Source organism: Chroicocephalus ridibundus, chromosome 5 (assembly GCF_963924245.1).
Source record: "Chroicocephalus ridibundus chromosome 5, bChrRid1.1, whole genome shotgun sequence".
NCBI classification, from domain to species: Eukaryota; Metazoa; Chordata; class Aves; order Charadriiformes; family Laridae; genus Chroicocephalus; species Chroicocephalus ridibundus.
Window position 1 is genome coordinate 11,799,476 of NC_086288.1, and position 13,684 is coordinate 11,813,159.

General features: G+C 38.8%; 1 protein-coding gene across 1 annotated transcript in view; it reads right to left on the minus strand.

Moving 5' to 3' along the window:
• Positions 1-344: 344 nt before the first annotated feature.
• Positions 345-13,684, minus strand: part of USP38 (ubiquitin specific peptidase 38) — a 29,423-nt gene continuing 16,083 nt past the window's right edge. The window contains exon 10 of the mRNA XM_063337136.1: positions 345-7,168. Within this exon, the coding sequence (XP_063193206.1) occupies positions 7,007-7,168 (162 nt within the window). The 3' untranslated portion in view covers positions 345-7,006. The remainder of the gene's footprint in view (positions 7,169-13,684) is intronic.

Genomic DNA, 13,684 nt, shown 5'->3' on the forward strand with positions numbered 1-13,684 from the left:
GATGAAGGGGAGGTTCCCACGATTTTCTCCTCACAGGCAGCACCAAGCTTAATCCTGAGACCACATAAAGGCAGCTGTTTCTAATGCCAGAGGGAAGTGTGGGCAGCCAACTACAGGAGACTCAACTTCAAACTACACGTTCTAAGGGCAACCCAAACCTTTCCCTTCCCTCTCACACAATTCACCACCCAGGAGTAATTTACGGATTATTATCTGGCTGTTAATTGGTTTGAGTTTCCTAGGTATTTTTGTAGTCAAGAAAAACAACCAAACCCAGAAAAAAATCCTTTCAACTTTTAGTCTGAGGAAATTTGAGGAGAAACACACAAAAGTTGAAAACGGCCTTTGAGAACCTTGTCTTTATTTACAGGAGGGCTGAATGTTTCTGTGCCATAAGTTCCATGTTCATTGAGACAGCTACATTTTAACCACTGATGATGTTCTTTATTAATTCAACAAGCTGAAGGTAATTTCATCATCTTTGAAAATTTAAGTAACACCGATTGAGAAGACAACTCAAATGAAACACTGTCATATCACTGCAACTGAAATAATGAGTCAGCTACTGCCTAGACTTGGTTCTCCAGATCTAGTTGGCCCATTAGGAGTTCTCTGCTCTGACTATTTTCCATGTTTTTGCGTGAGATCCTTCAAGCTGATATTTACAGATATAATTTACAATTCCAATAAAGAAAACCCCACCACTGTTATATTTACTAGAACATCTATCATTCAACTCAAGTCAAACACATAATGACTTAGGTACTTTCAGACAGCTTCTGAGGCATTCAAAAATATATATTTTGACTTCTTTATGTAGCCCAACATGTGTACAATAAAACACCCATTTGCCCCATCCATTTTTAAAAATTGATATGAAATACTATTAAACATTTATGCCAGTTTACAACAACAAGATTTAAGAACAGGCATACTGCAAAAATTGTTTCAACCTTAGTTCAATAAATAAACACCATGAAACATACAGCAAGACAATTAAGTAACTTTCTCTTAAGGAGCTGAGCACTAAATACTGCAATTCTTTAGAGAACACTTGAAGAAGGGCGAGTCAGTTGAAAAATGGTACTAACCTTTAAAGCCAAGTACTAACACATTCCTGCGTTTGGCAAGGGATATGGCCTCCTCTCAGAACTGGAATGGCTTTGCATCTCTGCAAACCACCTAAGGCTGTTATTTAGTGCACACAGTAGGAAAACAAGTGGTAAAACAGTTCACAGCCCTTGCATCAAATTTTATAAGAACTTAGAATAACCACAGATAAAAACATGGTCATGCAGCATAAAGTAATGACAACAGCCTATATTCACCAAGTAAAAGAAACCACTATTATCAACAGGTCAATTCTGATACCTGTTCCCATCAAGTTAAAACTCTTTTCAAGACTATAGCCCAGAGAAATGGTCTCCAAAGTGAGGTGCATGCACCCCAGGGGGTGTGCAAGACAATCCATTTGGGTGCAAGAAGAAAGCATTTTTTGTACCATTAATAAATAGAATTTTAAATAATTTAAAAAGTGTTTATTTCATCTTCATCTCACACTTTTCCTATTTCTACTCTTGTGTATGTATATAATATATTAGGACAGTAGTACATATATAATTTATAAATAAATATAGATATATTGGGTGCACACTTGAAGTTCTTCCTGATAGGGCATGCAATAAAAAAAAAGTTTGGAGACCACTGGCCTCGAGGATGCTGTGTGACACTATAGCTGCTAGCACAATCACATATTCTGTTGCTCAATTAATTTTTTAATGTCAATCTGAAATATTCCCCTCAGCAGCATATTTTCAGTGTGGCCCCTGAGAGGCTTTTTTTCTGCTCAAGCACGCTGATATAATTGAAATTTTAGAAGGATTAGGCTTGGGTATAAAGCATTGTTGACAGAGTATCCTTTGGTGGAATTACACTACAGTTACAACTTTATAGCAGATACATGTAAAACTACCATTAAAACAGCCAACCTCTAAATCAGATTCAAGCCATGCTTTCCTTTTTGCAGTTCGGTAGTCTCATATCATTCTTGCACCAGCATCTCTCCTTCACCACTCCCCTGCCCATCCTTCCCACTCCACATGTTGCTTGCCACAGGTGCCGGTCTCTGTCAGGGCTGCAAGGGGTCCCCAAGTTACCTGCTCTGGGACTTGAGGTGTCACTGAAGGGGTTGGGGACTCTGCCCCACTTAAGCTAGCGCCTGAGCAGTGGGGCTGGCTGTTACACCTCAGACTCCTCTTGCAGCCCCCATGGCAGACACATGCTGAGGCAGCACCCCAGGGTGGCTGTCTCTGGCCACCCACAGATGATGGTGAAGGTCCTGAATGGCCACCCAGTAAGGCACAGTTCACAGGCGCCAGCTGCTCTTCCCAGTTAGCATCTGGGGAAGCCAGCCAGAAAGAATCCCAGCATTTCTGTGCATGTGGTAGCAGGCTGTTTACCAAGGCAGCAGTGGCAGGTTGTGTGTTTTGACATTCCTATTCCAGCACTTTTTCAACTGATTCCTAAAAATATTATCCACACTGAAAAAAAGGAACAAGAAGTGTGTGCCCTGAATCAACGTACCTGACTAGAATCCAGCAGACTTTGAAAAAAAAATACTTGTGTTTTAAATAAGAAAGCAGCATCTTGTATTTAAAGAGTGTTCACCTCTGCTTCACTCTGTCTAGGTTTAAGTTTGTTTGTTTTCCCTTTGATCTAGATACTTTCATTCAAGCAGAAGCAAGACTCACAGTTGAATGGGGGGGATGCATGTACATTTAAAAAAAATAAAAAGCACATGTGGTAAGCAAATGCCACCCTACACATCACAGCCAGCATACTGACCACAGCCAGAGCTCACCTTATGGGCCATGTCCCTTTAAACCACCTGCTGAAACAGGGGTACTCACTAGTTCTTAAGTCCATGCAGAACATAGTGTTATACACAAGCCAAACAGCATCACAAGTTTTCGGTTCTCAACTATTACATTTGACCTGGCACCTATATGATTTAAGAGCATATTACTCATAGTTGTGAATTCAGGTTAAGGTAGACCTATGATGACTGGCTGTAGGGAACATGGAAATTTTTAAGATCACCTGTTCTGATCTCATTTAGATTACAGATCATTTGCTCACCCACTGAAAAAGACCAAAAGTTTACATTTGATTACAGCCTACTGAGGATATCAAGTGCTACAACCCATTATATCCCATAGTAGGTTGTTAACTAGGGAATGGTCCTTGTGTTAGAAACTGAGCACGTTTCTTTGGATCACAAGTCTTCGTATCTTCTACTTTCTATTGCTTCATAATTCTTATGCCCCACACGCCTAAATCAGAGGCCAAGAGCACCCAAAATTGAGCAGTCAATCTTTGTTGTTATTATGTCACAGTTTAGTGTTCCCTTCATTTACACTTTCATCTTTGAGCCTCAAAAACAAAACTGGCAATGTGTCAAGCTGGGGAGCCCAACAGAAGTGCAAAACTCTAGGAAGAGACTAGAAGAGACCTCTGGTTTATCAAGTCTAGTTGCCTACTATTCAGACACCATTTTGCATTTAATTTCTTTCATAGACATACTTGGCTCTTCCTTCAAAGCAGGTCTCTGCCTGGAAGGCTGTTCCAGAATTAGTTCTGGTAATGAGGAACTTCATTTCTAATCTAAATCTTATTTACAGAGAGTTTATACCCACTTGCTTTTGTTCTGATGCTCCTTTAGCTCACAGTGCTTCCACCCTTCACCTGTCATTTGTTAAAAAAAAAAAAAGTAGCATTCTGACTCCATAAACAATCTTCCTGCTACAGGAAAAAAAAAAAAAGAAAGGCTTACCCATGGAATTAAACTTCCAAAGCATACAGAAGATAAGATATTTAACTTTCTAGAGTAGGGAACAAGGTGGAACAGGGGGAAAGGAAGGAAAAAGAGCGAGCCAGAAGGCATGATTTGTGTGGTTATCCAAAGCAGCCTTTTCTCTCCTCATCCTGGATAAATGGGCTTGTAGACATAGTAATCACTTTTTATAGGGGTGACATTCACAGTAATCTACTGTAATGCTCCAGATGGAAAAAAAGTGTACAAAATGAACTACAGGGACAAAAGTTAGTACAACTCCACTGAAACAAAGCCAAAACACAATTTGTCTTGTTAAAAGGAAACGTGATTTTAAAAGTCAAAAGTCTTTGAGTTTGGTATCTTTCATGAGAGGAAACAACAAAAACACCTAAGCTTCAGAAACAGTGTTATGTATTTTGTATCTTTCTACCAATTCAACTTAGAAAACAAATCAAGAATGGAGCCAAAAACATCAATAAACAAACCATCCAGCATTCATTCACAGGCAACAGAAATCAAAGTACCATATGTACATTGTTCTCTCACATTATGTCCAAAAGATAGGAGCATGCAACACCATTACTGTAAACAATGAAAAAAGTGTACATTTTAGAGTGTGAGATACTTCTCCACTTTCACTAGTTTTATTGAAACCTTCCAAGCTAGGTATGAATTGGCCTGTGACGGTTGTCAGGTCAGCAAGCAGACTTGTAAATAGTTATTTTGAATTTTAAAATCTATTTGTAAAACCCAAAGTAACTGAGTCAACAGAAGTCAACAAGGGGAAAGAAAGAAGTTATTTTCAGTTTGAGACATACCATCATTTTATACCTAAGGAGATCCAACCCTATTGGCATTACTCTCATAAAATCTCCATATTTAACACCTAATTTAGAACAGGCAAACAAGGGTGTATAAAGCCTTCTAAGAGCTCATGAAATATAGTACAATAGGTATACAAAACTCATACTGCACATTATTTTTAGGTAGGCTACATAATTTGTATTTTTACTGTGAGAACATAAAAACAAGACTGACCTTTACAAAATTATGATTTCATATAGAGTAAAAACACTTGCCCCTTCTTCTACTTACTAGTGCTTTAAAATGAATAGTAAATTCATACAGAGAGACAAAATACTCCCATTGTAATGCAAACAGTAGGCAGCTTTTTAGTGTGTCCTCAATTTCAGAGAGAAAAGACAAATTAACCTGTCATATAAAACATTTTAAAACCAGAGCTAACTGGCAGAGAAGCCTAAAAGGAAATAAAAAACCCTCTTAGACTGAAAGTTACAGAATTTCAAGGCGAAGTGAGTTTTCAAGAAAACCTCGTCCAAGGACAATGAAATGAGAACGTTCCTCACACTAGTCTCATAACATTCCACATTTCCACAGCTGAACCCCAGTTCAGAGACCTACAACTGAGATAGCAATGGAAGTGTAGGTCAAAGCCAAGGTACTACAGTCAAAACAAAGCTTGGAAACTATTAAAGAATGAAAGTGAGCTGCTCCAGCTTTCTTGAGCAGTAACATACAAACCTATAGCAGAGCAAATAGCATAGTTTTAGTGATAATATAAAAATAGCTTGCAAGCTAAGTTACCTTTCAGACTAAATTCCATATATTTGATACCATATGAACAAGGTTTAATTTTTTCAACTTACTTTATGCTTTTTAAAGGCATTTTCTAAGAAATTTATTTTGCACAGATAACTATCACCTGCCAGGTTCGCATGCTTTTTAAGGATGCACTTTGTCACCTAGTAGAATATAAAACCACAGTAAAACAGTGCAGAATTTTGTAAAAATACTTTAAATAAATTTACACTTCACTATAAGATTATTCAAGTTAAGAATTAATCACCAGATTAAACAGTGTAACTCCTTTACTTGTTATCCTCATTGCACATCAAAAAGAAAAGTTGCTATTCCTGCCAAGACTAAAAGAGGGGATCCTCAACCTCTGCTGGCCCAACGAGCAAACGCTGCTCCATATACAGCATCATTTTGGTCTTCCACAGACAGTTAAAATCTGAACTCACCAGAAACCTCTCACTACGAGCAAAATCAGAAGGCAAAACTTCAAAGGACTCTTAGAAGCACAGATCCTCAGCAAGGATTAATACAGATAGCCTCTCTGCGATTTCACAAGCAGTATTTATGACCGGCTTTTTCTTAGCCATGCAGGCCATGAAAGTTATAGATCACTAGGTATGTATTTTTTAATCAAAAAATAATGGGCAACACACTGCATTTCAAACTACCAGACTTTTTACTTCTGGAAACCTAATAGCTTTCTATAAACGCATTGATTTCTAATACTGACAAAAGAAATAATTCACTACTAACACATTTTTCCCCTTTTCTGCAGCCTCAGAAAGTTTGTTTTAAATTACAGTACTGCAAGGCACATACAGAATCTCTTCCTTTCCAATACAGAGCAGATATATTCCCTGAAATAATTTTAAAATCCTTAAAACAAATCAGAAATGCTACAAAGTTAATAATTTCTATTTAAAAACATTGTTCCTACAGAACATGCACTTTTTTGGAAAACAACTTAGCAAATATTTATAAATTATTTTTCCTCTTTGCATTTACACTGGAAATATATTGAATAATTTTTAATCTGGAAAGTACTGTCTCATGTCACATTTAAGTTATTGCCTTCATTATAAATTGCATCACCTCTGGAAATCCATAAAGGTACCAGATTTGAAAATAAGGTGGGGGTGAGAGACTATGTATGCAGTTTAGCCCATCTGAAAAGGATTTCTACATAAGACAATACCATCAGGAGTAAAAAAAAAAAAAAAAAAAAAGAGCTTTCTTCATTCAGTGGATGAGGACAATAGAAACTGATCCAAGTGCATTTGTTCAGTTTAATGCAGTGTCATTAGCAACTACTTAAAAAAAAATCTCCATTTTCTGTCTTTTGGGCAAGCATATCTTACTATAAAAGCAACTGAATTTTTAAGAGGTAGTTTTTTTTCCATTATGCACTTATTTATTTCAAATAAAACATAACCAGAAACACCCCAACATTTGCTTTTGAACAAGGATCAAGTCTCAAAGCTTGGTACAATGTCTGACAAAGTTCAGTATTTTAGTTGTCCTCAGCAGTACCGGGCTGCTTCGGAACCAGTGTATTCCAGGTTGTCTTCGTAGTCAAAAGACTAATCTACCAACAGTACTGAACCCACCCCCTCCTCCTCCACCTGTCGGTCCACAACTTCCCGGGGGGTCGTTGTCATCAAATCCATTGGGTCGGAAAGAGCACGAGGCTGAGGCAGCTTGAAGTGCTTGTGTTCGAGCACTAAGCTCTTGCTCCTGAAACGAAAGAATAAAGACAATTAAAAAAAAAAAGACTCAAGTCCTTGAAGCAGCTTATTTCTAGTAAATTTTGAAACAGCTTTTAAAGCATCATCACTAACTTCCAGACTCCTAAGTCTGAATGGCTTTGTTGAACTTCAAGTTGAACATCCACAGCCAGAGATGTACAGTTTCGTTGAACATCAGCAAGTATATGTGAATCATAATTAAATCCATTTACATTTATGCTAAAATTGTATTTTATAGCAACGTGGGATGTTACTGCTGATTCACAAGCTAACAAAACATTACTCTGATATATGTTTTACATGCATTTTCGTCCTAGCAATTTTAAGAGGCCCTTGTTCTTGGTTGCCAAATAGAAAGGTAAGACCATTAAAATCAATGTTAATTATTTAAATAAGAGACTTTTATTCCACTCAACCAACCACATAGAGTAACAACATACCCAGATAAAAGGCAAGAAGATGGACAAGCTAGTCAGTGTCCATGCAGTGCAGCTTTTTAACTTTCAAATGTTATTGCTACTCTAACTCTGTTTTAACATTAGTAAGTCAAGGGAACTCTCAAGCACTCCATAAAATCAGAGTCAGCTCCTGGAAAAAGTACCTGCACAAGTAGCAGGAAGAAGAAAGCACAGCCTCCTGCCAGCTGCTTTTTCAGCTAAATGCCTCTGTGGCTTCTTAGATATCTAAGAAGATGAGCACAGGCTTCTCCCTCATTAGAGATATATACTATTTTGTCTCTGGCCATCTAGTTTCGTAAACCTTGTGGCAATTTCTTTAGCATTCCTTCCTCAAATTGACTGAGAGTTTCAGAAATTGAGAGAGGGAAGGCAGGTGCTGGGCTCTGGAAAACTGACAAAAAAAAGACAGACCTTTACAAGCTTGCTTGCTTTAGGAAACAAAATGAAAGCATTCAGGTGCTAAGGCACCATCATGCTGATAGCCTCCTTCACATGACACTTCGTCACTACATACCTCCCTAAAGGCACTGGGAGGAAATTTTAACAGGGTTTTAGTAATTACATGGGTCACCTTGAATTGTTCCTTTTCTTCTCCACCTCCCAGTAAAAGCAAGGAACAGAGCCAGGAACCTGGAAGACTGTTCGTATTATACTACCGTGAAAGCACTAAACTTAGGCTTGTCCATGTACTTTCACAGGTGCTAAAAATGGTACTTGTGGGTTTAAATTACTCTGCCCTTTTTGAAAAACACAGCCCAAGTTTGAAACTATTTTACTCTACTAAGGACTGAAATGCATATTCATTTCCAAAATTATATAAAAGATATTTGAAGGACATTGTCTACACAGATATGCTGCCATATTCCTGAAGGGCACTATTATGCAATCTCCAGCAATATATGGATTGTTGTGTATCTGCTATCTATAAAACACATCAAAATCTAAGTAAGTGTACTAGGAATAACAAGGGAATATGAAGAACTCTCACTTCCAGTACCCAGGAATCAACAGAAAAATTTGATTAAAATAGCAGGCCTTGTATAAATGGCTTGTTTAGTTGAAAAACTACACTGCAAAACTGCTTAGCTTAGAACATAATTTCTTCTCAAAACCAAACAGTGGGAGACTAGCTTAGGACAAAATTTCTTCACAAAAACAAACAGCAGGAGACTTGCTATGCTGCACCTGGGCTGGTTTTTCTTTTTTGGGGTAAAATATTTCAGAAAGAAGTTTGTTTTAATATAGCACAGTACCAAACCAAAAATGGAGTTTTCCTTACTCCCTCCTTCACTTTCATCCCTCCAAAGAACTGTTTTCTGGCAACTTTATACCTCTTAAACCCCAGTAGTCGAGCTTTACCTAACAAACTGTACCACAAAAGAATATACGCACCAACAATAATTTTGCGGATTATGCTATATTAAAACAAAATTCTTAAAACTGTAGACAAGAAGAACACTAGAAATTAACAGCTAAGAGTTTTTTGCCAGACTTAGCTAGAAACATGATTTATTTTCGTTTGCTTTACTGAATAGCACAAGGTTTTGGCATGGCTATGCAGCTAAGTTACTTTATGTATGTCTTCTATTACGTACCTTTCACAATACCATTAGCAGCAGTCTGATTGTTCTACTGTCACTAGGCTTCCTTACAGAGAGGGGACAAGCCGAGAGAAGAAGCACTACTACGAAGAGCAGCACCACAGCACCTTGCACATGACTTGCTCTGGAGACGTGCATCACATTTGGTACAGAGTGTAAATAAGCTGCAACCGCAACTTTTGTCAACCACTGAAATACTGTTCAGAAGCAGCCATAATGCATTGAGAATAGGATAAGCTTCAGTCGTGATCTTAGCTTCATTGCTACTGGGCACAAAACATTTTCTATAATGGATGGGAGGTATCTCTCCATATACGCACACACAAGAGAAATATAGAGCAGTGATTGAATTATCAGTTTTTAAGTTTCTTGACAGAGTATTAGTAATAAAAAAAAACCCCACAATTTGTGTTTTCAATGTTAAAAGTGAAACTATTTAGCAGTTTAAGATCTTTCATGCTTTATTCCTGTGCAGTAGTTTGTGCTAAATGAGCACATTTCTTTCTGCTCTCAAGGCATATATTAATATTAACCTACATTAGATTGTTCTAATATAACATACACCACTGGCATTTTTGCAAGAAATATCCTTGTTTCTAAAAAAAAAAGTCTTCAATATTTTTGGACTGATTATATTTATCCCAGCAAATACTAAATCAGATAAGTAAAACTTCATAGTCAATACAGTTCTCTGGACTGAGAATAACGCAAAGCATCCCCCCTGCCTTCCACTTGTTCTCAGAATGGGATTTTTAATTTGTTTTAACTGGAGTGGGAGCTACCCATATTGCATGTTTTGTTATTTAAAGTGAAAACATTTTAGTTTACTATGTGGTAAACTGGTATGCAATAGTAAAACAAAAGCAGTAAGCTAGAAATTTTTTGGAACATTTCTTCCAAAAAGTAAAGGCTTTCTGAGGACAGAAGAATATATTCTTAATTTAACAGGAAAATACTAATTCAGAACTCAAAACAATTAAATGCAACTTCTCAAAGATACAATAATCTCATTCAGTGAATCACAATAGTAGTATTAATTTGAGAAAAACAATAACTGAGCATTTCTGATCAGCCTCATTTCAATTGAGAAAAGGACAGGATCTCAACAACTCTGAGATTAGTAAAGCACTACAAAGAAAGCCAATACTAAACAACCCAAAACTGAGAAGTGGGTAAAAGATCATAAATTTTAAAAATCCTAAACAAAAACTATATACTTAGAAAATACTTTTTTCTTTTGAGCGGATTTCTGGTTTTTTTATTTAATTGTAAAGGTAAGGTTTTCAAGAAACTACAAACTTGGCTTTCACTTGTAAGCTATAAGAGAAAACGACGGCACACTTCGTATAATTTCAGCTACATATTCTGTAGAGAAAACTTTAGCATGGAATATTATCAAAAAGCAATTTTTGTATATATGCACCAAGTGACTAAGTTTGATCAGTTCACATTGATTTTTCACTGGTTCTAGACATACAGCAGTTCTCAAAAAGCTTAAACTGACTAACATCTTAACCAATTCCAGAAATTACATCAAAATGGTCTTGAAAACATTAAGAATAACTTCATTATTTAAAAAATTGTTTTCTCAACATCCTGATAATGTTGCTTATTCCATATGGCTAAAGCATATTTTCAGATTTGAAAAAAAGCCTGTTATTCATACTCAGGTGATCACCTATCCTGTTGATAACACTGAAATGTGCGACTGCAAGCACTGAATTCAATAGGACAAGCTGTGGGATGACATGCCAAGGTTACACGGACAGGGAGCTAGCGAGGCCCCTCAACCTGTTGCTCTGAGGCATGCTGGCTACACTACAGCACACTTGAAGTCTTAAGGAGATGAGCCAGGGGCTCCTGAGGTAATAGGAGCCAACAGGAAAACACCAGTGAAATACTTCAACAGAATAAGGGGTGTTCCTCTAAGAGGCAACACTGCCAACAGCCCAGCTAAAGTGCCTCTACAACAATGCATGCAGCACAGGCAACAAACAGGAGCAGCTGGAAGCCACCCTGCTCCTAGAAAGCTATGACATAGTTGCCATTACTGAAACTCGATGTGATGAATCCTATGACTGGAGTGGGGCTATCAATGGCTACAGGCTGTTCAGAAGGGACAGGTGAGGAAGGAGGGGTTGCTCTCTACATCACGAAATGGACGGAGTGTTATGAGCTATCTCTGAAGAATAGCCACAAGCAGGGTGAAAGCTTATGCGAAAGAATTAGACACAGGCAACAAAGGGAACCTTGTGGTTGGTGTCTACTACAGGTTGCTCATCAAGGGGAGCCTACTGACAAAGCCTTCTTACTCCAGCTACAGGAGGCATTCACACTCACAGGCTCTTGTCCTGCTGGGGGACTTCAGCCACCCCGACATCTGCTGGATAAGTAGCACAGTGAGCTGTAGGCAATCCAGGAGACTCCTGGAATGCATTGAAGATAGCTTCTTAAGCCAGGTAATGGACACCATCCCCAGAGGGGATGCGATACTAGACCTGATTGTCACCAACACAAGTGAGCTAATCGGGGATGTCAAGACTGGAGGCAGCCTCAGCTGCGGTGGTCATGCACTGGTGCAGTCTGCAGTCCTGAGCGATATGACTCAGGTGAAAAGTAAAGTCAGGACCCTAAATTTTATGAAAGCAAAATTCCAGCTCTTCAAGGACAAGGGACAAGTTCTCAGGGACAAGGGAACAGAACAGAGGTGGCAGATCATTAAGGACTCTTTCCAAACAGCACAAGAGCTCTCAATCCCCAGGTGTAAGAAATCAGGAAAGGAAGGCAACAGACCTGGACAAGCTCATGAATTGGGCCCATGTGGACCGTATGAGGTTCAACAAGACCAAGTGCAGGGTCCTGCACCTGGGTCAGGGCAACCACTGGCATCAATACAGGGTGGGGGATGAGGGGCTTGAGAGCAGTCCTGCCAAGAAGGACCTGGGGGTACTGGTGGATAAAAAACTGGACATGAGCTGACAATGTCCACTCGCAGCCCAGAAAGCCAACCATACCCTGGGATGCATCAAAAGAAGCATGGCCAGCAGCTTGAGGGAGGTGATTCTACCCCTCTACTCCACTCTGGTGAGACCCCACCTGGAGTACTGTGTCCAGCTCTGCAGCCCTCAGCACAAGACATGGACCTGTTGGAGTGGGTCCAGACAAGGGTCACAAAAACAAACAGAGGGCTGGAGCACCCCTCCTATGATGACTGGCTGAGAGAGTTGGGGTTGTTCAGCTTGGAGAAGACTCCAGGGACACCTTATTTTGACCTTTCAGTACTTCACGTAAGAAAGAGGGGGACAAACTTTTTAGCAGGGCCTGTTGCAATAGGACAAAGGGTAATGGTGTTAAACTAAAAAAGGGTAGGATTTAGACTAGATAGAAGGAAGAAATTTTTTTTTACAGTGAGGGTGGTGAAACACTGGAACAGGTTGCGCACAGAGGTAGTAGATGCACCATCCCTAGAAACACTCAAGGTTATGCTGGATGGGGAGGTGTCCCTGCTCATTGCAGGGGGGTTAGACCAGATGACTTTTAAAAGTCCCTTCCACCCCAAACTATTCTACAATTCTATGATCTGAGATTGATGATAAAGAAGCCATGTTTTGTGCCATCCTGTACAGTCAAAAAGAGGGGTGGCGTATCAACAAAGACAGTTAGGACACAAACGCTTTAACCACACAGTCTGAAAATAGCAGCAGAGTTGCAATTTAAACTGTTAGTTCTCTTGGTTATGTTTTTAAAATACCTGCAGCTATTATAACAGATTTACCAGTAAGATTTTGCTGTTCTTTCCTAATTTGAATTTGCCTAGTTTTTCTATTTTGAGTAGGCCTTGAGCTCTTACAGGAACAGCTTAACCCATCAAAGAGCATACAGTAAAACACAGGATTTTACTGTTACACCGTCCAAACACAGCAGCAATGCTCAAAGTAAACAATACTGAAGTGTAGAGAACAGTGTTTTTTTTGTAACCGCAATCAGAGAGGCAACTACAGCTACGTGAAGTTCTCGGAGCACAGGGAATGTGCAGCTGGCAGTGGCGGTCCTACAGAGGGAGGCAGAGGCAGCGAAGGGAAAGAGTGATCTAATCAATAGCATCCGGTCTTCAATTATAGTCTAGCATTCGGGTACAAAATTTTACAAGTAACCTTCTCTTCAAATGAAAACACACTAGTAAGAACACTGCTAAGAAGTTTAAACATACTTAACTACTCTTGTAATTTATTAAAGGCAATAAAAATTAGAACTGTTCGAAAAGCTTCTTCTGCATAGAATTATAAGCGCTGAACGACCTATACGAGCATCTTGACTAAAAAATTTAAACTGAGTTTAAGCCATTTTCCTTGACGCTTCCCATCTAATGGTGACAACCTTGCTACAAAACCTGTCTAAGCAGCATGAAGATGGAAGTGAGAGTGGCGATTTATACGGTTACTACAC